Below are 25130 nucleotides of genomic sequence, written 5' to 3'. Positions count from 1 at the left end.
AAAGAAAGAAAGCAAGAAAGAAACCTGCCATATTATTTTATAAAATACTTTCTGTATTTTCATAAACCCAACATGGATTGCAATTCTTATTTTGAAAAGAAATTAGGATCAATTTAAAATTTTTAAATGCCCCAAATGTCTTAAATTAAGTTCTCTTTCATTAAGAAAAGTGACAGGCATTTTTTTTTTAGAGAGAATGAATCTTTAAATATGCTTCACATATATTTTGATGGTTGTGTCAGGGTTCTCCCAAATTGCCCCTAGTTTTGGTGATTTGCCAGGAGGACTTAAAGAACTTATATACTCATATTCACAGGTAAGATTAGCAAAAGAATACAAAGCAAAATCAGTGAAGGGAAAAAGTATGTGGGACAAAGTTCAGAGGAAACCAGGCTCTAGCTTTCAAGAATTTTCTCTCAGTGGAATCACATAGGATAAGCATAATTCCCCTAGAGTTGAGAGGTGTGAAATGTTGCCTACCAGGCAAGCTTATTAGAATCTCAGACTTGGGGCTTGTGGGGGGCTCATTTGGGGGATTGTCATGTAGTAGGTACCCTTTGCTAACAGGTACCAAAATTTCAGTCTTCTAGGAAAAAGCATAAACCATATATTTGCACAAATAGTATGCACAGGGAGCCATTCAATAAGAAGAACCCTCCCAAAATCCAAATTCCCAGATGTCAGCCAAGGGTCACCTGCTCCCAGATGTGAGCAGGCCTTTTCTAAGGATACTAGTTTTAGGCCTGCTATGTTAATTCTTTTTTGTGTAATAGTATTAATCTTTGTTGTGAAAAATTCTGGGTAAGTGTTGCAAAAAGTAAATACCAAACATAATATGTAAATGATGTAACTGATGGTTGTTTTCAGTGTAAACCACAGTATTGTATCTTTAAAAACTATATAAATGTTATTTAACCTTGAAAACCAATGGAAACTTTGAAGAGGAATTAATTCTAAGCTATTTTGACTTTGTAAGCTTCTGTTCTTCAGAGTAAGTTTTACATCATTGAGAACATATACCTATTATTGTGATAGATGGATAAAATATACAGACCGTAGGAATTCAGCTTAAAATAATCAGTAATATAGGCTATCTGGGAAAATGACTAGTTTGATTAGTGAGAAATTTTGGCATAAGTAACTGATTACTAAGTGTTAAATAGACTGGATGGACCTCAGAGATTCATTTAATATTTTGTGTTAATGTTCATGTAAAAACTAATGTTCATGAAATGCACGAAAATATGTCGGTCTCTCATATGATGTGTTTATACTTCTCTTTTTATGTATCTTTTCTTCCTAAATAATATAAAGTCAGCTTAAACCCTCCCCACCCCCACGCCAAATGATGATGTGATAACTCAACCTGTAGGTCTTATGTTTCTTTTTTTTCTGAGGGAGAGTCTCACTTTGTTGCCCTTGGTAGAGTGCTGTGGAGTCAAGGCTCATAGCAACCTCAAACTCTTGGACTTTCTTTTTTAAATTAAATCATAACTGTGTACATTAATGCAATCATGGGGTACAGTGTGGTGTTTTCAGATAAAGTTTGAAATATTTTCATCAAACTGGTTAATATAGCCTTCGAGTCAAACTCTTGGACTTAAGTGATTCTCTTGCTTCAGCCTCCCAAGTAGCTGGGACTATAGGTTCCCACCACAATGCCTGACTGTTTTTAGAGATGGGGTCTCACTCTGGCTCAGACTAGTCTCAAACCTGTGACCTTAGGTAACCCACCCATCTTGGCCTCCCAGAGTGCTGGGATTATAGGCATGAGCCAGTGTGCCAGGCCATTGGTGGCTCGGCCTTTGTGTTATGTTTCTTAATGACAGAACCATGGGCTAATGGGAAGGAAAATGTAAATTGGGATAATAGAAGCAAGTCTCTTTACTTTGCTTTGTGGTACTAGAGATTTCTGTCACCTTGAGAAACAAAATTGGTTCCAAATGCATTCAATATATGTTTCAATGTGGACAAATGTGGTTCCTGCACTTAAGAAAAACATCTGAGGATTATAATAAGTATAATTTATTGTTATAATAAATTATATATATTATTATATACATTCTGCCATATACATTACAATTATATAAATAATAAATAAATAATTATATAATTGTAATGAATATAGCAGAATAATCTTTAAATATTCAGAAGAAATCCTCAATGGTAATGAGAGTTAAAAATTAACACCAGCTTTTAAACTGAATCAATATTATGACCTCACCAGGGCAAGGATTAGAGATAACACTAAGTAAAATTCTCACTAAAATTCTAACAGAGGTGAAGTTTGTCTTCTGCATACCCAGCTGCTCTCCCTTCTCTCCCAGACGGAGCACCTCCAGGGTGTGGATCCTGGCTTCAGTTCCTGGTTCCTGCACGCTGCCGTTTGTCTCTGCTGTCCACCCCAGTCACTAGACCTTCTTGTGTCTACAAAACCCCCCTGCTTATCCTCTGACTTATTTCTCATTTATTTAATGTATTTCTGACTTCCAGGATTGTTTCTGTACTTCAAGAACACGAGTTGAATCACTCAGACCTGAAAAACACCCTGAAACCAGTATCCATCAATACTTGGTAAGAAAACAATTGAGTACAATTCTCTTCTTTTGCCTTCTGTAGTACCTTTCACTCTTGATTCTCCTGTATCTCTTTTGCTTTTTTTTTTTTTTCTGATTTCAAGGTTTTATTTTTTATTTATTTTTATCAAATCGTAGTTGTGTACATTAATACAGTCATAGGGTACAGTGTGCTATTTTTATATACAATTTGAAAAATTTTCATCAAACTGGTTAACATAGCCTTCATGTCATTTTCTTAGTTATTGTGTTAAGAAATTTATATTCTACTTTTAGAAAAATTTCTTTATAGTATCATTTTCTTTTTCTTTTTCCTCCTGCTATTGTCCAAGAGTCTATAAAGGGCCTCTTTCCTTTTTCATAAGCCAGCTGTTCCTAAACAGTTTCACCTATTTCTATGGCTCCAGTTGCTCAGATTTCACATGGTCCTGGAGCTACCTCAGATGTCTGGAGGGGACCCTGGTATCAAGCAGAACTGATGATTCTCAGATTTTTACTTGCATTCTTAGACTCTTTCCTAGGCACCTAAAGTGTCTATAGAATGCTTGTGATTGTTTTGGGGGTTTTGATGATTGGTTTATTTGTTTTGAGACAGAGTCTCACTTTGTTGCTTGGGCTAGAGTGTAGTGACCTCATCCTACTTCACTGTAACCTCAAACTTCCAGGTTCAAACAGTCCTCTTGAGTAGCTGTATTCCAGGTACCCCATGAGACCTGGCTAATTTTTCTATTTTTAATAGAGGTAGGGTCTTGCTCTTGCTCAGGCTGGTCTTGAACTCCTGAGCTCAAAAGCATTCCTCCCACCTTGGCCTCCTAGAGTGCTAGGATTACAGGCATGAGCCACTATGCACAGCTTCTGATTGGGTTTTTCAAAGGCATCTCTACTTAGTTTGATAAAACCTTAATCTCAAACCTTACCCACTCCTTTAGTGAATAAAAACCCATCTACTGTGTCATTCTTACCAGATGCTTTGGGATTATCCTCATACTACCTCTACCCTGTCCGTATATTTATAAGCAGTTCCTGGGTTACAATCATCTGACTTAGTTACATCTTGCCTTTACAAGTGGAGGCTATTATAGTAAGTCCCTGTGTTACAAGCATCTGACTGATTTAGGACTCACTTATGAACAGAAGCTATTACAGGTAATAGGTGAATGTACCTGTCCCAGCTTACATACAACTAAGTGCAAACCTACAGAACCGATCTCATTGTAATCCAGGGGCTACCTGTATACCAAGTTTTATGCTATTGAGTCCATCCCTTACCTCTTATCAGCACTGCTGCTATTCAAGTCTCATCTCTGACCTGGGCTGTTTCAGGACTCATTGCATCTAGTCTCCTAGACACCCCCTTAGTCTCCACCACTCACATTGGTGGCCTGCTACCGTACAGGTCTGCTTGTGTCCCTTTCTGGCTTTCAAGGCTTCCTAAAGCCTGTGAGATAAAGCTCAAACTTCCTAGCATGATATAAGGATTCTTAATGGTGTAGAACATGTCTGACTTTTGAGTTTCTTTTCTTGCTGCTGAGTCTTAGGACATACCGTCCTCTCTGCTAGACACATTCTTCTTTTCTCCATCTGAAATTTCTCCTCATCCATAAATAATTGGTTCAAATACCACATCTGTGAAGCTTTTCCACGTAGACTTTTTGTTTCATTATGCCCCCCATGTATCTTAGACATTAACATATTAGTACTTACCATGTTATCTCACAATGATTAATACCTGTGTCTCCCCAACTATAATGTGATCCCCATGAAAGGGAGGCATCATTTCTTACTCATCTTTGTCATCCCTGGCCAGTGCCTGATACGTTAAAGGGATCCTTTATGCCTGGCAATAAATATTTCTTTGGCATCTTTTTTTCCCTTAATTCATACTTTATTCTGTAGTTTTTATTACAAAATGTAACTTGCCTTGCAAATGCCTTATTTACTACCAAATAAGGTAATCTCACTGAACACAGTCCTATCTTCAGTTGTCTTTATTTTTGTCATTTATGTTTTATTCACTAATACCCTAAGTCTTCTAATTATTCACCTTTCAGTAAAATAGGATGTAGTATCTGGTGAGTTTTAATTCAGATAATACCCTTTAGGTTGAGGTTGTGTTGAGGTAGAAAATAAAGTTAATGTTGTTCTCCATGCTGTTATCGAGAGAGAGGCGTATAACTTGGGAAACTACCACAGGTGCTGCTTACATCCTTCAAAGCCCTGGCTAGGAGCCATTTTATATTTTAAAGAGCTAAATCTTGCATCTCTGTTACTGGAGTTAGACTAAAACTTTGAGTGAGGAGAGCAGAAGCAAAATCTGTCTAAAGTGTCCTGTGGAGAAATGAATGGGAGGAGTTGTGTAATGTCAGTTGACACCAGCTGGAAACTGGTGCCTGATGGTTAGCAGAACCTTTCTGAGCTCTCCCTGAGTCATGCTTAAAAACACCATCTGTTGTTTTTTGTTTGGGCAACTTGTAGTTCTCCTTTGGTCTGGACCCCATAGTCAGGATAACATTTTATTTTTAAATGTCATGCTTGGAGGACAGTCTGCTTTTCTAAGTGATTTGTGTCTCTTCTAACTTTGTTCTAACTTTGGAAACCCCTCTATCTGTAGAGTAGCATGTTTTCTATAATTAACCTTTGCAAAGGAAAGACTATAATATTTGAATTGAGATGGTGCTTTTTAAAATAATACAATTTTAGCATTTCAGTTATTCAAGAAAGACCATCTAGTCCAATTTTCAACCCATGCAGGGGGTGTTTTCTACATTATCTTTGAGAGTTAATGTAGAAATTGAAATAAAAAAGCTCTATCATAGAAAATAACAACATGGAAAGGTGTGCTTCACTACGACGAGTAAAAGTCTGGTAAGATCACTCTGAAAACACTTCAGAGTTACGTTTACTGGCTTGGCTGTTGAACCATGATGTAGGATCTGTTCCTCAGTCTCTCAGGATCAGAAACTGGACTTAGTCAGCAAACCATATTTCAGCCTCAGATCCACATTAACCAAACCATTAGGCCAATTCGTAAATGTAGTCTCCCAGTACCAGAGGAAATGGTGCCCTTACATGGAATCATCAATCTACTCTTTCCATAAGAAACCAAATTATATTTCAAAGCAATTAGATTTATAATGCAGAACTAATCTTAGGTGTCAGAAGTACTTAAAATTCATATCACAGTATTTCCTTCTGCTGTAAGCAGACATCTGTGAGCGTCAACTATTTTCTTTTGTTAGCCTTCCCTTTGCCAGCCATTCCTGCCTCACATCCAGTTCTGAGATGTACTTCCCTGTACTTCGAGTACTGTCAATGGTAGTCTTCCAACCCCTGTTTGAATGTGTTGGTGGAGAGGGGTAATGTTGTCTGAGTCGCTGTTGGATGGCACCACATACTGCAGATTTCTTACACTGCACTGAAATCCGTTTCCTGTTGCTTCTGTCTCCTGAGCTGATCTCTGCTCTCTGAACAATTGTATTTGCCCTTCTACATTAGTCTTCTAGTTACTTGAAAATGGCAACTATATATATATAATCTTAATATTATCTTTTCCAGATCAGGTATTCCCAATTCTTTTTTTTTTTTTTTTTTTTTTTTGAGACAGAGCCTCAAGCTGTCCCCCTGGGTAGAGTGCCGTGGCATTACAGCTCACAGCAACCTCCAACTCCTGGGCTCAAGCGAGTCTCCTGCCTCCGCCTCCCAAGTAGCTGGGACCACAAGCGCCCGCCACAACGCCCGGCTATTTTTTGGTTGCAGCCATCATTGTTGTTTGGCGGGTCCGGGCTGGGGATTCAAACCCGCCACCTTAGGTGTACGTGGCTGGCGCCTTAGCCGGTTGAGCTATAGGCGCCGAGCCAGGTATTCCCAATTCTGTTAGTGATGCCAGACTTTCACCAACATGTTTGGTTTTCTCTAGACTTCACCATTTTGCAGTGTCCATCTTTAATTATGGTGTCTCAATTATCCATTGTGTTCCAGATACTGACTGATCAGAATACAGTGAGACTCTTGTCTTGTTCAGTCTGCTCATTTTGCTCCTATAAATGTAACTCAATATCATGCTTTTATTTAACCATCCCAGTCATACTATTAACTGAGACCTCACGGTCACAACCTTCGTGTCTTTAGGCGTTCATGTTTTTTTCTTTAAACTTAAGTGTAACATTTTATATTTATTCCTGTAAAATTTTGCTCTTTTGAGCTTATTCTTTCAGTTGTTCCTGATTTTTTCTTTCAGTAATTATCTATGTCTAGCAATATATAACTCATGTTTTGTTTTGTTTTTTTAAAGCAGGCCTTTTGCATTTTCAGGAAGTCATTAAAAAGTTTTATAGAACTGGGACAAGGCTCCTGCTATAATTTTTGCTTTCCAATTCTCAAACTAGTCATCAAATCAAAAAGAGAAGGGAGGTTCATTTGGGCTGATTTAGTAAACCTGTATTGTCTTCTTGTGATTACTATGTTGTTTTCTTGAGTGCCCATAATTCATCTGTCTAATAATTTGATCTCAGACTTTACTGGGGGAGGGGGGGAGCATCAATCTTGCCTCTTTGTAGTTTTCTCCCTTTTTGAAAATTAGGTCAGTGTTTGACTATTTCCATTCTGGTTTCTCATTTGAGTCCTACCATATCGACAGAACTTACTATCCTAAGTGTAATTGCTCTTGGCCTGGAGGTTTGAACTTATTTAAAACAACCTATTTGGAGCTTTGGATACTTACTTGCAACATATATGCCCAGAAGTTAGAAGACTGTTTCCCTAATGGAATAGTTGGAAGCAAAATAGAAGCTGATTAGCTTTGATTCCAGTTACATTATGTTGTATTTTCAAGCAGTAAACAGTGAGATTCAGTTTATAGGTTTGTAGTCTCCCTAACAGGCTTACAGGTCGATATCAAAAAAATTGTTATATATGCTCTCTCATAGATGTTCTTTAAATCTGAGTTTATCGAAGAAATTGATTTATTTAGATCTCTCACTGGCATTATATCCAATTTTATAATAGAGTTTCTATTTACAATCTTTCATTCTTGTTGAATTCTTCTTTCTCCATGGGCTCATAATTTTTTTTAAATGTTCTCTTAGAAGTTTAGGGAATACATAATCCTTCTGTCACCCTTCCTTTTCCTTCCCTTGCTTTTCTTTCCCTTCCTTTCCCTTCCTCTTTCCTTTTTCTTTTCTTCCTACTCCTTCCTTTTCTTCCTTTCCCTCCTTCTTTCTTTCTTACTCTTGCTTTCCTTTCTTAATTGGCTTTATTTGCAGTTCTAGAATCAGATAACACTTTATTCCATAAAGTAGGATAACTGTTCCCTCTGTCACTATTTTAAACTCTATCTCTTTATCCTGATGTGAAAAGTAGTTAGCACAATTCCTGGCACATAGTAATGTTATTTCTTCCCTTTCTTCTTTCTCTCCAACTTGGAGGCAGTAACAAGTTGTTGTCTGTAAAGGCTCCTAAATGTCCTTGGGGTACTATTTGTGCTGGGGAGACCGTGATGGCTGTCATAAGAAGCCAGTGGTTCAGGCCTCTTCTTTCTCATACATGCATGTTGTTACTACCACTGTATTCAAGTGCAAGCCTACTACTCTCACTCCAAAGCACCCCATGAGACCTCATATCAGTACACAGGCATTCATTTAGGAGGTCTGTACCCTATTCTTCTATCTCTTCGGGTTTAGTTTTCTCTGAGTGCTCTTCTGATTCATTTCTTCTTGTAAAAAACTTCATCAGCGATTTTAAGAGACTGCAGTATGGAAATTGTTCCTTGGCTGTTAAAACCTCCACTGGCAGAGTATGTCCCCAGTATCAGAAATGCACATAGTTGGCAACCACCTGAAGCAAGAACATAAGCATAAAATATCCCCACAGGTCCCTGCAGCTCTTCCCTCAGACATTTATCAGATACCCCAAAGAATTAACAGCCATTCTTAGCAACTCCTAAAAATTTTAGTAGAAATGGTGTTAGAGAATATTCTTGCTAGCTGTAAATCTGCTTTTCCTGCTCTCCCTCCCCGCATAGGCTGATAGCATTCTAGCTGGCATCAGTTAGCAAATGGTAAATTCCTTTTAGATCTTAAAACAGCGCTAGCCACTTTCTGATGAACAACCATCTATGTGTTTGAAAATACAGTATCAGTATTTTATATTGGAGTGGAGAGCCAAAATAGTTTATGCCTGTTTTGTTTCTATCTTTTTAAAAAATACAGGTCAATGAACCGGCCCTTTCCCGGTTGCCTCCATCCACGAGGGCCCGTGAAGTGATATGTTCCACCAACGTTTCTCACTATGAGCTCCAAGTGGAAATAGGTAATAGTCCTGGATTTCACATAACTGACTCTTCATTACCAGAAGCGAATTAATGACACAAGATTGCTTTACACACTAGTCTTTTTCTTTTGTCACCTACAACATAAAGCTAGATTTGTGTCAGTCAAATGGATTCAATTAATTTCATGCCTTTCTTGAAATAATGGCCCACATTTTTCAATATTTTCAGGATGGCTTACTGTTTATAGCTTTGTATATGTTATGTATGCTCTGAATATTCAAAACCACCTGTTGAATACTACAAAGCAGTTACCGGGTGAGGTGCTAGGGATACAGAACCACAGTGTAACTCCTGAAGAGTTCACGTCCTCTCTGGGAAGATGAACATGTAATATAGCTTTGTTTGCTGACCAGAGAGTGCTGTAGTAGAGCTGTGTGCTAAATGGTATGGGAACAGAGGAGATGGAACATCCAGTCATCCACCTCTGGAGTCAAAAAAGCTGGCAAAAGGGGCTGAATCGTGAAGAATAAAGTTTGCCCGTATTCTCATCAGAGTTTTGGTACAAGCAACAGAAAACAATCCTGGCTGACTAAAGCAAAAAAAGGAACTTTTGAACAATATTGCTAACTCACTAAATTACTGGCTAGAGAAATGAGTGTGGAAGAAACTGAGAGCAGCTGAGTGGCTGGGACAGAACTTTTTCTAAAACAGTACATGGTCGCAAATTATTCAAAATTAGAAAGGAAGCACCAGTCCTGGAAAGGTAAAAAGTGTTCACGTCAGGAAATGACTGAGAAAAGATGGTGAGAGGGAGAATACCGTTTAGTTCCTCTGACTTCAAGTGGGAATTAGGAAAGAGTGGGTAGTGGTAGGAGACACATCTGGAGAGCTAGGTTAGGAGCACATTGCGAAGGATTCCATGCAGTGTATTTGTCTCTGCGGCCACCACTCCTTAGCCACCTTACTGCTTTAACGATTCAAGGCAGCAGTTTGAGATCTATTGTCCTTAATGCTAGAGACTTGTGGAACAGTGACAATGGTGTTAGCATCTAACAGGCTTTATGCTGACACTTGGTATGTCCTTTTTCCATTTAACCCTTTGCCACTTCCATTTTGCAGATGAGGGCACTGAGGCTCTGAGACAGTCATACAGCTTGTGATTTGAAACCAGACTTTTCTGACCACAGGGTCTAAGCTCTCAGCTGCTGTACCATGGGAACTTCCTATTGATCAAATGCCAAATATAGGATAGAGCAGCTCTGGCAGCAGTCTGAAAGATACAGTAGGTTGTTGATTCACAACCACAAGTATCATCCTCATTACCCATGTCTTGTTAAATCTTCAGTGCTACTGGGTGCAGTGGCTCCTGTCTGTGATCCCAGCACTGTGGGAGGCTGAGGTGGGAGGATTGCTTGAGCTCAGGAGTTTAAGACTTGTCTGAGTGAGAGTGAAACCCCAACTCATTAAAAAAATGAAAAACCCAGCTGAGTGTTGCAGTAAGCACCTGTAGACCCAGCGGCTTCCTAAGGCTGAGGCAGCAGGATGTCCATAGCTGGAATCTGAGGTTGCAGTGAGCTATGATGCCACTACACTCTGCTCAGGACACAGGGTAGGACCCTGTCTTAACAATAACAACAACAACAACAAACTGTGGTGCCTATATTCTATCATGGAGCAATTAAATCAAAATTACTGAGGAATGCGTAGGCACAAGTATTTTAAGGTAATTCCTTCATTATTCTGGTGTGTGCCTGGTTGAGAATGCAGGGCACAGTGTCACTCCATATATCCAGGAAGAGAGAACAGGACTTGAACTAAGGCAGTGACACTAACACTAGAGAGGAAGAGATTAGCTTCGTTTCAAAGATAAAACTGACAAAATTTGGTGGCTGTGGAGAGAAGAAAGGTGCCTATTAATAGGTGCCACTTTAAACTAGGTGTTTTACATTTGAAAAACTGACAGTACCAAATGCTGGAGAGTATTTCAAGCAATTGCAGCTCTCTTACATTGTTTATGGGAATGCAGAATGGGTTAGCCACTCTCAAGAACAATTTGGTAGCTTGAACACTCTACATGACCCAGCAGTCTCATGCTCATATTTGCCAAAAAGAAAACTTATGTCTACTTAAGGACTGTACACAGATGTTTTTGGAAGCTTTATTTATGGTGGCCCCAAACTGAAAGCAGCCTAAATATCCCTCAATCTTATGAATGGATAGATAAATTGTGGTATATCCGTATGATGGACTATTGTTTGGCAATAGAAATTTACTACTGATAGATACGACATGCACGAATCTCAGAAGCATTAATGTTTAGTGACAGAAGCTAACCACAGAAGACTACATTCTTCTTTTACCATTTACATGACAAAAATCAGATCAGTGGTTGCCAGCCACTGGAAGTGGGGGTAGGAGATTACTGAATAGCATTTCATTGTTTGAATATATCACAGTTTATCAAGTCACAATTTTAGTTATTATAATAGATATGTGATGGTGTGTCTTTTTAATTTGCACTTCTCTATTTTGAGCATCTTTTCATATGCTTATTAACCATTCCTATATCTTTATTTTGTTGCTTGTTTTTTAAATTGAATTTCCTGTTGTCTTATTATATAGTTGTAAGAGTTCTTAATATGTTCTGGATAGAAGTTTTAACAGATATAAATATTATTAATACTTTTAATTTCTAGCTTGCTTTTTCATTTAATAGTTTTTGAAAAGCAGAGGTTTTTGATTTTAATGAAGTCCAAATTGTCAATTTTTTCCATCTTTGGTTGTTAACTTGAATTTTATGTCCAATTATAGGAAGAGGATTTGACAACTTGACTTCTGTCCATCTTGCACGGCATACTCCTACAGGAACACTGGTAACTATAAAAATTACAAATCTGGAAAACTGCAATGAAGAACGCCTGAAAGCTTTACAGGTAACAATATGAAGAAAAAGAGACACTTGGCTCTTTGTATCCATGGGTTCTGTATCTGAGAATTTAGCCAATCACTAATAGAAAGTATTTTTTTTAACGATTTAACATATAAGAATACAAACAAAAGAGTATAACAACTATTTACATATCATTTGCATTCTTTTGTATTCTTGTATTAGATATTATAAGTAATATGGAGATGTTTTAAAGTATATAGGAAGATACTACACCATTTTATATAAAGGACTTGAGCATTCTTGGATTTTGATATGCTTGCAGAGTCCTGGAACCAATCCCCTATGGATACCAGGGGACAAATGTTTTTAATGTATTGTCTGTTTGAGGAGATTACATCTTTAAAAATTTTTTTCCCCCAAATTAATAGATCTTCCTGTTAGAGAAAGGTAGATTTCTTAATTAGCACCCAGTTACAGAACTGAAATGAATACTTGGAAGCCAGCTCCATTACATGAAAGAACAAACATATTCAAGATTTGGTAATTACTATTCCTTCAAATGAGTATCACTCAAAATACTAGTCTAGAGATTTATAACACTCCTGGTCAGTCCAATCACAAATAGCCATATAGGGAGATTAAAAAAATCAAAAGCAAACAATTTCCTTTTTATCCAGTTAAGCAGAATTAATTTCTGAATTGATAAATTTTGACAGAATTACATTTCAGGTATAATACCATTTTTATTGTCACTAATCATTTTTGATATAAAGGCGTTTTGTTTTGATAGTGTCCCAATTTTTAAAATATATGTACACATGTATATTACACAGAAAAATAAGATGAGAGAAACTATACCAAAATATTCACAGTGATTCTCTCCATGATAGGGTGTTAGAAGGGACTTTTCTTTTCTTTTTTTGAGACAGAGCCTCAAGCTGTCACCCTGGGTAGAGTGCCATGGCATCACAGCTCATAGCAACCTCCAACTCCTGGGCTCAAGCGATTCTCTTGCCTCAGCCTCCCAAGTAGCTGGGACCACAGGTGCCTGCCACAATTTCCGGCTATTTTTTGGTTGCAGCCATCATTATTTGGCGGGCCGGGGCTGGATTTGAACCTGCCAGCTCTAGTGTATGTGGCTGGCGCCTTAGCCGCTTGAGCCACAGGTGCCGAGCCAGGGACTTTTATTTTTATATTTTTAAGTGTTTTTAAATGTTCCTATAATAAGGACATAGAATCGTTATTAAGAATATGTCCTCTGGAGTCAGACGGTCTAAGTTCACATTCCACTTTCACTCTTTTTTGTGAATAATTATGTGTTCTCGCCTAAGTTTTCTGACTTACCCCTAAGTGTCTTCTGTAAAGTGGGAATTGTAATAGTACATACTTCATGGAGTGGTCGTGAAGTTTAAAGAGGTGAAAACATTAATGACAGTGCTTAGTGCTAATAAACGCCTTGAGTAATAACTGCCACTACTACTACCACCTTCAGTGTAAGAAAAAAAGATTGTAAATATTTCATCTCTTGTGTGTTTATCCTAGAAAGCGGTGATTCTATCCCACTTTTTCCAGCATCCCAATATTACAACTTACTGGACAGTTTTCACTGTTGGCAGCTGGCTTTGGGTTATTTCTCCATTTATGGCCTATGGTAAGATAACTGGTTTTTAGTAAATAATTCATCATTTGGTATGGATGCTATAATTATAAAGATGATCAGGATCTTAGGTTTATGATTCACTACTTTTAATTTGTAAATCTAATGGCTGATTCCCGATTTCATGATGTATTTCTGTTGCTGGTTCATGTTGAATTTTGGTCTTTAGAAGTTGAAATTGATGATCAGTGACATCCTCGTTGCTTCTCTAAGATTCCATCTCTTTGCCCAAGCTACCTCTTCTTTAAGCTTCTTTCCCTTCTTTCAATGGAGAGCTACTGTTATTTTTCAGGAAGAAGTAGTTTTTCCACCTATGCACACCATCCCTGTCTCTCTTTCTCTTCATTGTAAGCTCATTTCACTGTATTGTAAACATCTGTGTGTGTGTCTGTCTCCCTCACTGGACTTGTGCTTCTTGAGGACAAAGATCATTTATACATTTTTTGCTTTGGTGTCCCAAGATGCTCACGTAGTACTTGTGCAAAGTAGCGTTCAATAAGTGTTTTGAATAAATACACATAAATGAATGGATCCTAGAGCTTTGATTTTTAGGACACCTTTTGGAAATTGCTTCTGGATTAATACATAATACACACACACGCATATACAGTATATATTTTTATTCAATAATATTGAAAATTTTATTTAATTCTTTTGCCTAATTTCTAGAGTATCATTAGAAAAAAAAATCTTTTAACGATTCCTGAAGGAAAATCATATTTGCATGGGGAAGGGTCAGACTGCAAAAAGTGGCAGATGTGTATGTGTGTTTGTGGTTGAAAAGAACATTAAAACATAACTGGGAATAAAATCACTTTCAGTGTTCATCTGAGGATTTCAGGGGTTTCTTTCAGGTTCAGCAAGTCAACTCTTGAGGACCTACTTTCCTGAAGGAATGAGTGAAAGTTTAATAAGAAATATTCTCTTTGGAGCGGTGAGAGGGTTGAATTACCTGCATCAGAATGGCTGTATTCATAGGTATTTATTTATTTATATTTTACAGAATGAGAGAAATCTTTCAGGGCACTTTTAGGAAGGAGCAGTTAAGTGTTAGAACGAGGGTTAGGAAACTTACAAATGAAAATTGAGGGAGGAAGGGGCCACTAGATGCAGTAGATGGCATCCTCTGGCACCGTGCTTGGTGCTGCACATGGAGCTCACAGTCTCCGTCTAAAGAGGGGCCTGAGAACCTTTACGGAGTGGGGATAAACTATACAGAGTGGGATCCTGGTTAGCTGGGTTTTTTGTTTTGCTTTGAAGATTTTTTTTTTTAAAGCAAAGAGCTTCTTTATCTGCTTTTTAAGCTCATCTCACATTTATATAATGTACAGATTATCATTAGCCTTTCTTTGATTTCTTAAGTATTTTGGAGCACTTTGAGATTATCTTCTTAAGTATCAGTTCTCTTGTTACCAGATAGTAGTTGCAAAAGTAATTGGCTGAATGCTAAAAACAGTGCTATTCCAAGACAGACTGGGACTTTATTTTGTATTTAATTTTCTTTTAATAGGCTTGCTTTCTTATTGTTTGTTTTAAACTCCCTAAAGCTTTTTGTCTTACTATTTGTGGGTTCTTAGGGGCATTCTTATTAACTAAGGATTCTAACACACTGTATTATAAGTGAGGTTTCATTATACTTACTAGACTATTGGCCATTCTACTCTATTGCTCCAAATTGCTTTAGATGGAAAAACAAGATTAAATCATAATTTATCTGACAATTAAAGGAAATTGTTCTGTAAGACCTGTTTATAAATGATGTTAAACCGAGAAAGGCTTTTATTTTGTTTGTTTGAACTCCTGGCCTCAAGTGATCCTCCTGCCTCAGATTCCTAAGTAGCTGGGACTATAGGCATGCTCTCCATACCTAGCTAATTTTTCTGTTTTTGTTTTTTTAAATATAGAGATGGGGGTCTTGCTGTGTCCTCTAGGCTAGTCTTGAACTCTGGGCCTCAAGTGATCTTCCCACCTTAGCGTCCCAAAGCTCTGGGATTATAGGCATAAGCCACTTCCCCTGGCTCTTAACTTCAATTATAAACTTTTGCTTTAAATATTATTTAATTGATGTTTTTAGATTTTCCTTAGGTGTTTTATAATAGCATCCTAAAATGGTGAAATTAATAATTTGATCCCACTCTTTGTTTGAAAAAAATATTAATTCCAAACATGTAGCTATCATTTATCTTTCTTATTTTAGTGCTGTATTTAGTAGCTGAAATAATTCCTTAATTCCCTGAACATTTCTTGCATATATAGCAGTATATATTACATACTACTCTTTTATAATGGGTATTATTTTCCAAGAGAATACATGGATTTATTCTGACCAGATTTTTATTCTTTCTTCATTGCCCAGTTCCTTAGTACTTAGGATTGTTTCTTTTTGTTCTAGGAGTTTTAAAGCCAGCCATATCCTCATTTCTGGTGATGGTCTGGTGACTCTCTCGGGCCTTTCCCGTCTGCATAGTTTGATTAAGCACGGACAGAGGCATAGGGCTGTGTATGATTTCCCACAGTTCAGCACGTCAGTGCAGCCATGGCTGAGTCCAGAACTACTGAGACAGGTCAGGTGTGGCCGTTTAATGGGGTTGTCTGTGTGTTGAATGTCTTCTGAGTTTGACTAAAAGACATTTGTGTCCTTATATTTGGGTTGGTGAATGGCTTACTGCAAGACTTTCTTTTTTCTCTTTCTTGTCAATTATGTTAGGAATTTAAAATTATATACCATATGTCAGGTATATCTTGATTTCTTGCTTATAGGGGTTTTCTCTCCCATTATTCACTGTGCTTTATCAGAAGAGCACATGTATGTAATCTTTGTTAAGTTATTTACATTAAATGACTTCAAATTAATTGTGTTCAACAGGATTTACATGGATATAATTTGAAGTCAGATATTTACAGTGTTGGGATTACAGCATGTGAATTAGCCAGTGGGAAAGTACCTTTCCAGGACATGCATAGTACTCAGGTAAGTGCTCCTGAAATCCCTGAACTACTTGCCTTTTATAAGATATCTTACATTCTAGATAATTTCTTTTAAACCTGTTTGCTGTATAGACTCTTAGGAGCTTTATTATTATTAACATCTTGCCTAAAAAGTATTAAAGGAATTTTTTTTTTTCTTTTAGATGCTATTACAGAAACTGAAAGGTCCTCCTTATAGCCCATTGGATATCAGTATTTTCCCTCAATCAGAATCCAGAATGAAAAGTTCCCGATCAGGTGTAGACTCTGGGATTGGAGAAAGTGTACTCGTCTCCAGTGGAACTCACACAGTAAATAGTGACCGGTTACATACACCATCCTCAAAAACCTTTTCTCCTGCCTTCTTTAGCTTGGTACAGCTCTGTTTGCAACAAGATCCTGAGAAAAGGTGTGATGTTTGTTATATTGCCTGTCCCATAAAATTCAAATCTTTTATCAGTATTCTGAGTGAAAATTATAGTCTAATTTAGAAAATATCAATGCTAAGAATAACTGGAGGCAATAAGCAAATGGAAAGAATCCTAGATTCAAAATCAGAAGAGTTGGGCTCCAGATTTAATTGAGCAAGTCACCTTGTAAAATTCGGTTACTCTTTCTGGACATTAATTAATGCATTTATGTTAAGATGTTTTAGAAACTTCTAAGCAGTATAAAAGTATAAGGTGCTGCTATCATATTAGTATGTATTATTTTCATAGGTAACTGTATTTTACCTGTAGTATTTTGGAAACAAGATGTGTGTCTTATTTATTTTTTAGCTCCTTAATGCCTAGCATAGTTTCTTATAAACAGAATGTGTCCAATAAATGTTGAGTGTGGATTATTTGAAGGATACCCCTAGAATTATTTCTTCCCGTTAGTCAAGATTAGAGCTGAGAATTGGGTTTCTTACATATATTTTTTTTCTTTTTAATTTTTAATAATGGGTTTTATAGCTCTAACCTAATTTCTAATGACTTACATACCAAAATCTACATTCTAATATGAAATTCTCTTTTAATAACTTTTTTAAAAATTTCAGGCCATCAGCAAGCAGTTTATTGTCTCATGTTTTCTTCAAACAGGTAAGCTGATCTATCTGTTGTCTAGATGTTTTTAAGTAGCATTAAAATGTCACTCATTTTTGTTGACTTGGTGGGATACTTGGGTTACCAAGATTCTTGTTTGTTTGTTTGTTTTGGCATTTTTTGGCCAGGGCTAGGTTTGAACCCGCCACCTCCGGCATTTGGGACTGGTGCCAGGCGTCGCCCGTTACCACGATTCTTAATAACATAATAACAAAATAAAGTGAAAAATAATAAAACCTTTTTAGTCTAATTTAAAAACTTAGATGGGATACTTGGGTTACCAAGATTTTTAGTAACTTAATAACAAAATAAAATGATGGGATACTTGGGTTGCCAAGATTCTTAATAACGTAATAACAAAATAAAATGACAAATAAGAAAACCTTTTTAGTCTAATTGAAAAACTTTCTAAAATATTTTCATTCTCTAAAACAAAATGAGTAAAAATAAACTGGACTATGGTCATAAGTTATAGTATGCTCAGTGCATGTTGATTAATTTAGAGACATTTTCTATATTGGCTAGAAATGATAAAAGGGCAAAATAATTCTGATAAAAATCAGTTCATCTCTTCTTACTGTTTTCAGATGACCAGGATGAAAGACATTTTTAGGAAAAATACTCAAAAACTATTTTAAATATTTTTAACATGATTTCTTTAAAATTTGTTGCTAACAAAGCCAATGCATTGAATTTATGTACCAGCAGCCTTATTTTGAGTTTCTTTAACAGATGAAAGAAGAAAGCCAGGATTCAATACTTTCACTGTTGCCTCCTGCTTATAACAAGCCATCAATATCACTGCCTCCCGTGTTACCTTGGACTGAACCAGAATGTGATTTTCCTGATAAAAAAGACTCAAACTGGGAATTCTAGGGCTGCCAAATCATTTTATGTCCTATATACTTGACACTTCTCCTTGCTGCTTTATCTTCTGTATTGCTAGGTACAAATACCAGAATTATACTTGAAAATACAGTTGGTGCACTGGAGAATTATCATTTAAAACCACTTTTTTAAAAGGGGAATGAGTTAATAATCCCTCTGTCTAGCTCAGAGTGGTATAAGAACTCTAAGGAAACATTGGAATTATTAATCCAGCCACAGGTAGTGTCATGGGTTCTTGAATTTTTTTCCCTAAGATGTGACTAACTCCTCTCTTCATCTCTCAATATAATTTTTGAGCCAGTTGATATTTTTGGTATTTTTCTATCCTCTTGGGGATGAGCCCTCAGAGGATGGTACTTCCAAGTACATCTCTTTCTTCCAGATCCTCTAGCCTTTTTGATGAACTGTTGTTAAACCAGCAGGCTAGTTTAGCCTGACACCAGACTCTTTTCTGATAGAAGGGAAAATGTTTATCCTTCCCCTTTCTCTTCTGTTAACACTTACAGTAACATCAAACTGAGCCTCACTCATGTTAAATGATTCACTTGAAGTATATAGAGAAGTTATAATTTACTTTTTTTTAAAAAGGGGGCTTAAGTAACACTTTTCTACCTAAGTAAATTATGGACCCTAAATTCATGCACCCTGTGGGAGCTCAATAAAGATTTATTGAATTGAGTTTATGCTTTTATTTTCCTTGTGTGGCTGTAGAAATACAGATTCTAATTTGCCTTGACAAGAAGAGCCTTTTCTCAAACAGGTGTACATAACCTAGTGAATTAGACACAACCAAGTATTTGAATCAGTGGAGGCAGAGGCTTTCTGGCCCTTTCCATGGTTATTGCTCCTGTAGGGTATCCAGCGTATGAGGACATAGAGGTCTCAATGGCATTTCCTTACTATGAGAATTTCTCAGCAAAAGAGAGATTCTGTGTCTCAAAAAGAGTATATAGTTTGAGCTATAGTAATTTGGGACCTCAGTTGATTTTCTTACAATCTTACTTACAATACATTACATTACAATCTTACTTACAATACGTTAAACATTATTTTAAACTTTAAGAACCAAAAAGACAATACTCAAATTAATAGCCAATTTTAAACAATTCTTTTCTTGTTTATTGGCTAGACCCCCCCTCAAGAATGAGCATTTGGGTTTCTCCCATCAATTAAGCCTCCAAGACCCACCAAGGGGAAAGCTGAAGGGGTGAGAAGTTCGACTGGACAATGGAGGAGGGAGATGAGGCCCAACTGAGGCCCTGAGAGCAACTGCAGTGGTGAGGGCCGTGTTCATCTCATTAACTCCCCCTTCTAAATCCTGTCAGCAAGAGAGGCCCACAGGAACCTTAGAGGTTCTCCTGAATGTATGTGGTGGAACAGGTGGACCGTGGAGGCCAAGAAATGGTGACTCTCAGATTTCCTACTGTGGGTATATTAGGTTACTTCAGAGAAACAACCAATAGAATGTGTGTGTGTGTGTGTGTGTGTGTTATAAACAGATTTATCATAAGGGATGATTGGCTCATGCTGTGGTGGAGGCTGACAAGTGTGAAAATTTAGTATTTTGCATTTCTAGTTCAGAATGGATTTCACTGAGCTAAAATCAAAGTGTTGCCAGATGTGTATTTGTTTTGGTGGCATCCATTTTCCTGGCCTTCCTACCTTTTAGGGCTGTTCATATTCCATGGCTTGTGACCCTCTTTGTCCACCTTTGAAGTCCACAGTGCTGGACTGTGTCCTCACACTGCCATTTCTCCGGTTCTTCCTCCAATTTCCTCTTCTACTTTTTTTTTGTTTTTGCAGTTTTTGGCCAGGGCTGGGTTTGAACCCACCACCTCTGGCATATGGATCCAGTGCCCTACTCCTTTGAACCACAGGCACTGCCCCTCCTCTTCAACTTTTTAAAGACCCTTGTGATTATGTCAGGCATTGCCAGATAAGCCAGTGTAATCTCCCTCTCTACGGTCAGTTGATTAGCAACCTTAATTCCCCTAGCCATGTGAACTTTTTCACAGGTTCTTGGGCTTAGGATGTAGGCATCTTTAGGGGAAGTGGGGGCATTATTTTGTCTACCATACCCGCCTCACCCTTTTCCTAGTCCCTACCCCTGGCAGGAAGGATAGCAAGTCTGGCCCCTTCCTGGGAGACAACAGCCTTTTGTGATAAATGGCTTTGGCTGGATCACTCCCCAGCAGCCCTGCTGTAATTTCCTTCTATTAGAATGGCACTGCAGTCAAAGACATTTCTTATTCCACCTTTTCTTCCTTCTTCTCCACAACTGTTAGCCCTATGTCATGGCTGTCGGCTCTCCCAGCCATCTCCAACACCCTTTCCATTTTCCTCACAGGATTTTCAAATCTTTTGCATGTGGTATTAGTTTCACTGCTGAAACAAATTGCTGCAAAGTTAGTGGCTTAAAACAACATACATTTATTCTCTTGTAGTTCTGGAGGTCAGAAGTTTAAAATGGATTGGCAGGGCTGCATTTCTTCTGGAGGCTTTAGGGGAGAATCTGATTTCTAGATTTTAGAGGCCTGCTGCCTCCTTTGCCTCATGGCCCAGTATTCCTCCAACTTCTGTGTTGCCATTCCACTTTGGTGGATGGACCAGAGGAGGGGTATAATGGAAAGAAAACACTCACACTTAGTTATTAGTAGTGCAATAACCGACCGACCAGGCTGGGAGAGGCAGCCACTCTATAATGCATAAAGAATGGCCAAGAAGTGCTGCCTAAAGCGAAAGCCACAGGGGTCTTTTATTGAGCAAAATTAATTATAGAGAGAAAGGCTTTTACCCTGGCTGTAAATAGTGAGGTAGTAAGGAAAACAGAAGAAAACAAATGTCAGTACAGTAGTCGCAAAATCATAAAAATAACAGATACAGTGCTCTAAAGGTAGCTTACAACTGTATTGATCCCAATTTACTTAGACTTGCCCACTCAGATCTTAATCATTTAATTTGCTAAGCATGCTGTTTGAACTAGGGTGATGCTAAACTGACTGCTGTGAACAGCTTAGGGAGTTATAAAAACTCTGTGTTTGCAGCATGGGGGGTGGGGGAGGGCAGTGGGGGTGATGGTCTGAGAAGCCCAGACTTTTACCTACTGGGCCTTCTGGAATGTTAGCTTAAACTTGTTTCTAGTTGAATCTTTCACCCACACTTCTGCTTCTGTCCTCACATTTCCTTCTTTAACTTTAACCCTTTTGGTTATATTGTGCCCATCCAGATAATCCAGGTTAGGCCTAGCATGGAGGCTCACATCTATAATCCTAGCACTCTGGGAGGCCGAGGCAGGTGGATTGCTTGAGCTGAGGAGTTTGAGACCAACCTAGCAAGAGTGAGACACCGTCTTTACTAAAAATATAAAAACTAGCTGGGTATAGTGACACATGCCTGTAGTCCCAGATACTCAGGCTGAGGCAAGAGGATTGCTCAAGCCCAGGAGTTTGAGTTGTGGTGAGCTGTGATGCCAGGGCACTCTACTGAGGGGAGGAGAGTGAGATTCTGTCTCAAAGGAAAAAAAAAAAACAGCAGAGGGAGGAGGATGGGGGTCTTGGTGTGTGACACACCTTTTGGGGGCGAGACACAGTTGTAAGAGGGACTTTACCTAATAAATGCAATCAATGTAACTTGGTTCTTTGTACCCTGAATAAATCCCCACCAATAAACAAACAAACAAAAAAAACAACAGATAATGCAGGATGATCTCCCCATCAGAAGACATTTAATTCAATCTTTCAAAAAGTTACATTCACATGTTCCTAGGATTAGTATGTGGATGCACTTGGAGGACAATAATTCTGACTATCTCATGTGTCTAATCCTATTTCAGTGTCTGCTTTTGGGGGGACCCAAACTAGCATAGTCACTTCAGCTAAAACGTCCTCTGATGAAGTTCTGTAGTATTTCTTGAAATAGCACTTTCACAACTCTAATTACTTGTGTGTTGGTGTTACAAGTAGATTGTGTACTCCTTGAGAATATTGTGTTACTCACTGAGTATATTCCTAATGTTTAGCAAAAGTATCTAGCATATTGTAGATGTTTAATAAATAAGGAATTCTGACTCCGCACCCCGTAGCTCAGTGGTTAGGGTGCCAGCCACATACACTGGAGCTGGTGGGTTCGAACTCGGCCTGGGCCTGCTAAACAATGACAACTACAACAACAACAAAAATAGCTGGGCATTGTGCCAGGTGCCTGTAGTCCCAGCTACTTGGAAGGCTGAGGCAAGAGAATCAATTAAGCCCAAGAGTTTGAGGTTGCTGTGAGCTGTGACATCATAGCACTCTACTGAGGGCGACATAATGAGACTCTGTCTCAAAAAAAAAAAAAAAAAAAAGGAATTCTTCCTTGAATAAGGCATATGAGTTAAAAAGACTTTTAGAAAGAAAATTTAAGAGTCATGAGATTTACATGATAGAAAATTTCTAATTGCTTATCACAATACTACCATTAAAAGCTTAAGAAGAAGGGAGGAGCAAGATGGCGGCCGAGTAACAGCTTCCTTGCAACAGGGCATGGTGAGACTGGGGAGAGAAGACTCCAGACATCTCTGGCTGGTGGGATCTGCCCAGACGCATCCCTTTGGGGACACAGGGAGAGACTCCCATGAGGAGGACTCATGAGGAAAACTGGGAAGTCTTTGGGCGTGTCTTTCTTTGGTCTGATCCCGCCGGCAGCTATAAGTACAGCAGCAGTGAGAATGTAGACTGGAAAGGCCTTACCTGTGAGATGTTTTTTTTGGACTTGACACTCAGTTGGACTACCTTGGGAGAAATTGGGCAAGAGTGCAGAGGACTTTTAAGTTTTGTCTGAGGCCCTAGACTGAGCTGCTGGGCCGGATGGAGCTAATAGTGTTCAGCTGTGGGCTGCACAAAGCCATTGTGGGCAAACTGCCCTGGCAAGTTCCACCCTCAGGGTCACAGAGCAAGGATCAGGCAAGACCAAGTAATCTAGTGACTGAGCAGCCTAAAGGCGGGGACTGAGATGCTTTATAGCCCTGGCCCTCAGGGGCATAAAGTGAGACCAGTTTTGGCACACTGGATAAGAGGATAGCCAGGAGTGATCCCAGTGACAAGTGCTTTCCTGGGAAAACTGCTTAGCCAAGGTTAGCAGTTTAAAGTGCCTTTTAAGTGGGCTGGGGAGAGATTTAGGCTCTCCACTCTGTGGGGTTTGAGAAATCAGCAGAGGCCTCCAGTCTCCATCTTGAACAGCTGTATCAGCATTGTGATTAACATCTCATACCCCAGAAGACCAGCTGTTGCCCAGACAATATCCAGTAAGATATATACACTTTTCTTTTTGTTTTTATTTTCTATTTTTTTGTTTTTTTTCTTTAATTTCTACATTTTCCTTATAGATTTTTCTTTTCTTTTTTTTCTTCATTTTTCTACCTTAAATATAATTTTCCATTGTTGCCTTCTTTAACAATTAGAACTTCATTTTTGCTAGTGTTTCTACCCCTATTATTTGGTTTTTCTCCCAATTTTATCCTGTAATGTTTTCTGTTTGCTTGTTTTGGTTTGATTTATACCATTTTTGTCTTTCCTCTCTACTTGGTGGAGGTGGGGTACTATGTCTGAACAGGCTAGCAAAGAGCTACTGACCTCAAGGGAACCACCCAACCCAGCACCCCCAGAGGTTGGTGGTTTTTAAGGTTAGGTCAAAGTACCCTATTGTACACCTGTATTGCTCCTGTCTCCCTCTTTCCATGCCTCCCTTCTCTTTGTCAATATTCCCTTTTACCCATCCCCTATCCTTTCTCTTTTTTCTTTCTTTTTTCACTTCTTGCTCTTCAATGTTCTCATCCTTCTGGTCTTGTACCAAAAGGACTCATCGAAACCCTAAGCCAGAAGCATGGCAACTTAAAGAGTAAGGGGAAGTGAAAGGAAAAATAGGGCAAGGAAACAGATGAAACACTCATGAGGAAGAGTCAGCAGAAAACTCCTGGCAACATGAAAAACCAGTCCAGAGCACCCCCCCCCCCAGGGACTGTGAGGTAGCTACTGCAGGGGATTCCACCTATAAAGAAATGTTAGAAATGACTGAAATGGAATTTAGAATACAGATGATGAAAACAATGAAGGAAATGATGGAAACAATGAAGGAAACTGCTGATAAAGTGGAAAATAACCAAAAGGAAATCCAAAAACAGAATCAAGTAAGAGATGAATGATATGAAGACTATAAAAAGGATATAGCAGAGCTGAAGGAACTGAAGCAGTCAATTATGGAACTTAAAGATTCAATAGAAAGTATCAACAACAGATTACACCATGCAGAAGAAACAATCTCAGAGGTGGAGGACAAAGCTCTTGAGATAACTCAGATAGTTAAAGAGGCAGAAAAGAAGAGAGAGGAAGCAAAATGTACACTGACAGAATTATGGGACTTTATGAAGCATTCAAACATATGAGTTATAGGTATCCCAGAAGGGGAAGAAGAATGACCCAGGGGAATGGAAGCCATACTAGAGAACATTATAAATGAACATTTCCCAAATATCAGCAAAGATTCTGACACATTCCTTTCAGAGGGATATTGGGCCCCAGGTCACCTCAACTCTAACAGAGCTTCTCCAAGACACATTGTGATGAACCTGTCCAAAGTCAAGACAAAAGAAAAGATTCTTTAAGCTGCCAGAAGTAAGCACCAGTTGACCTACGGGAGCAAATCCATCAGGGTGACTGTAGACTTCTCTAATGAAATGTTCCAAGCAAGAAGACAATGGTCATCTACCTTTAATCTACTTAAATGGAAAAATTTCTAGCCCAGAATTCTATATCCTGCTAAG

General features: G+C 38.3%; 1 protein-coding gene across 1 annotated transcript in view; it reads left to right on the top strand.

Moving 5' to 3' along the window:
- STRADB (STE20-related kinase adaptor beta) overlaps positions 1 to 19012 on the top strand; it is a 24425-nt gene extending 5413 nt beyond the window's left edge. Inside the window, exons 3-12 of the mRNA XM_003785034.3 lie at positions 2494 to 2574; positions 8783 to 8882; positions 11656 to 11777; positions 13277 to 13385; positions 14246 to 14369; positions 15784 to 15955; positions 16258 to 16362; positions 16523 to 16767; positions 17401 to 17443; positions 18179 to 19012. Of these exons, the coding sequence (XP_003785082.1) occupies positions 2494 to 2574; positions 8783 to 8882; positions 11656 to 11777; positions 13277 to 13385; positions 14246 to 14369; positions 15784 to 15955; positions 16258 to 16362; positions 16523 to 16767; positions 17401 to 17443; positions 18179 to 18322 (1245 nt within the window). The 3' untranslated portion in view covers positions 18323 to 19012. The remainder of the gene's footprint in view (positions 1 to 2493; positions 2575 to 8782; positions 8883 to 11655; positions 11778 to 13276; positions 13386 to 14245; positions 14370 to 15783; positions 15956 to 16257; positions 16363 to 16522; positions 16768 to 17400; positions 17444 to 18178) is intronic.
- Positions 19013 to 25130: the final 6118 nt, after the last annotated feature.

Source organism: Otolemur garnettii, unplaced genomic scaffold (genome assembly GCF_000181295.1).
Source record: "Otolemur garnettii isolate 467f Iridium unplaced genomic scaffold, OtoGar3 scaffold00013, whole genome shotgun sequence".
In the NCBI taxonomy this organism is placed as follows: Eukaryota; Metazoa; Chordata; class Mammalia; order Primates; family Galagidae; genus Otolemur; species Otolemur garnettii.
Note: the sequence above shows the minus strand (reverse complement) of the source record. Positions and strands in the feature narration are given on the sequence as shown.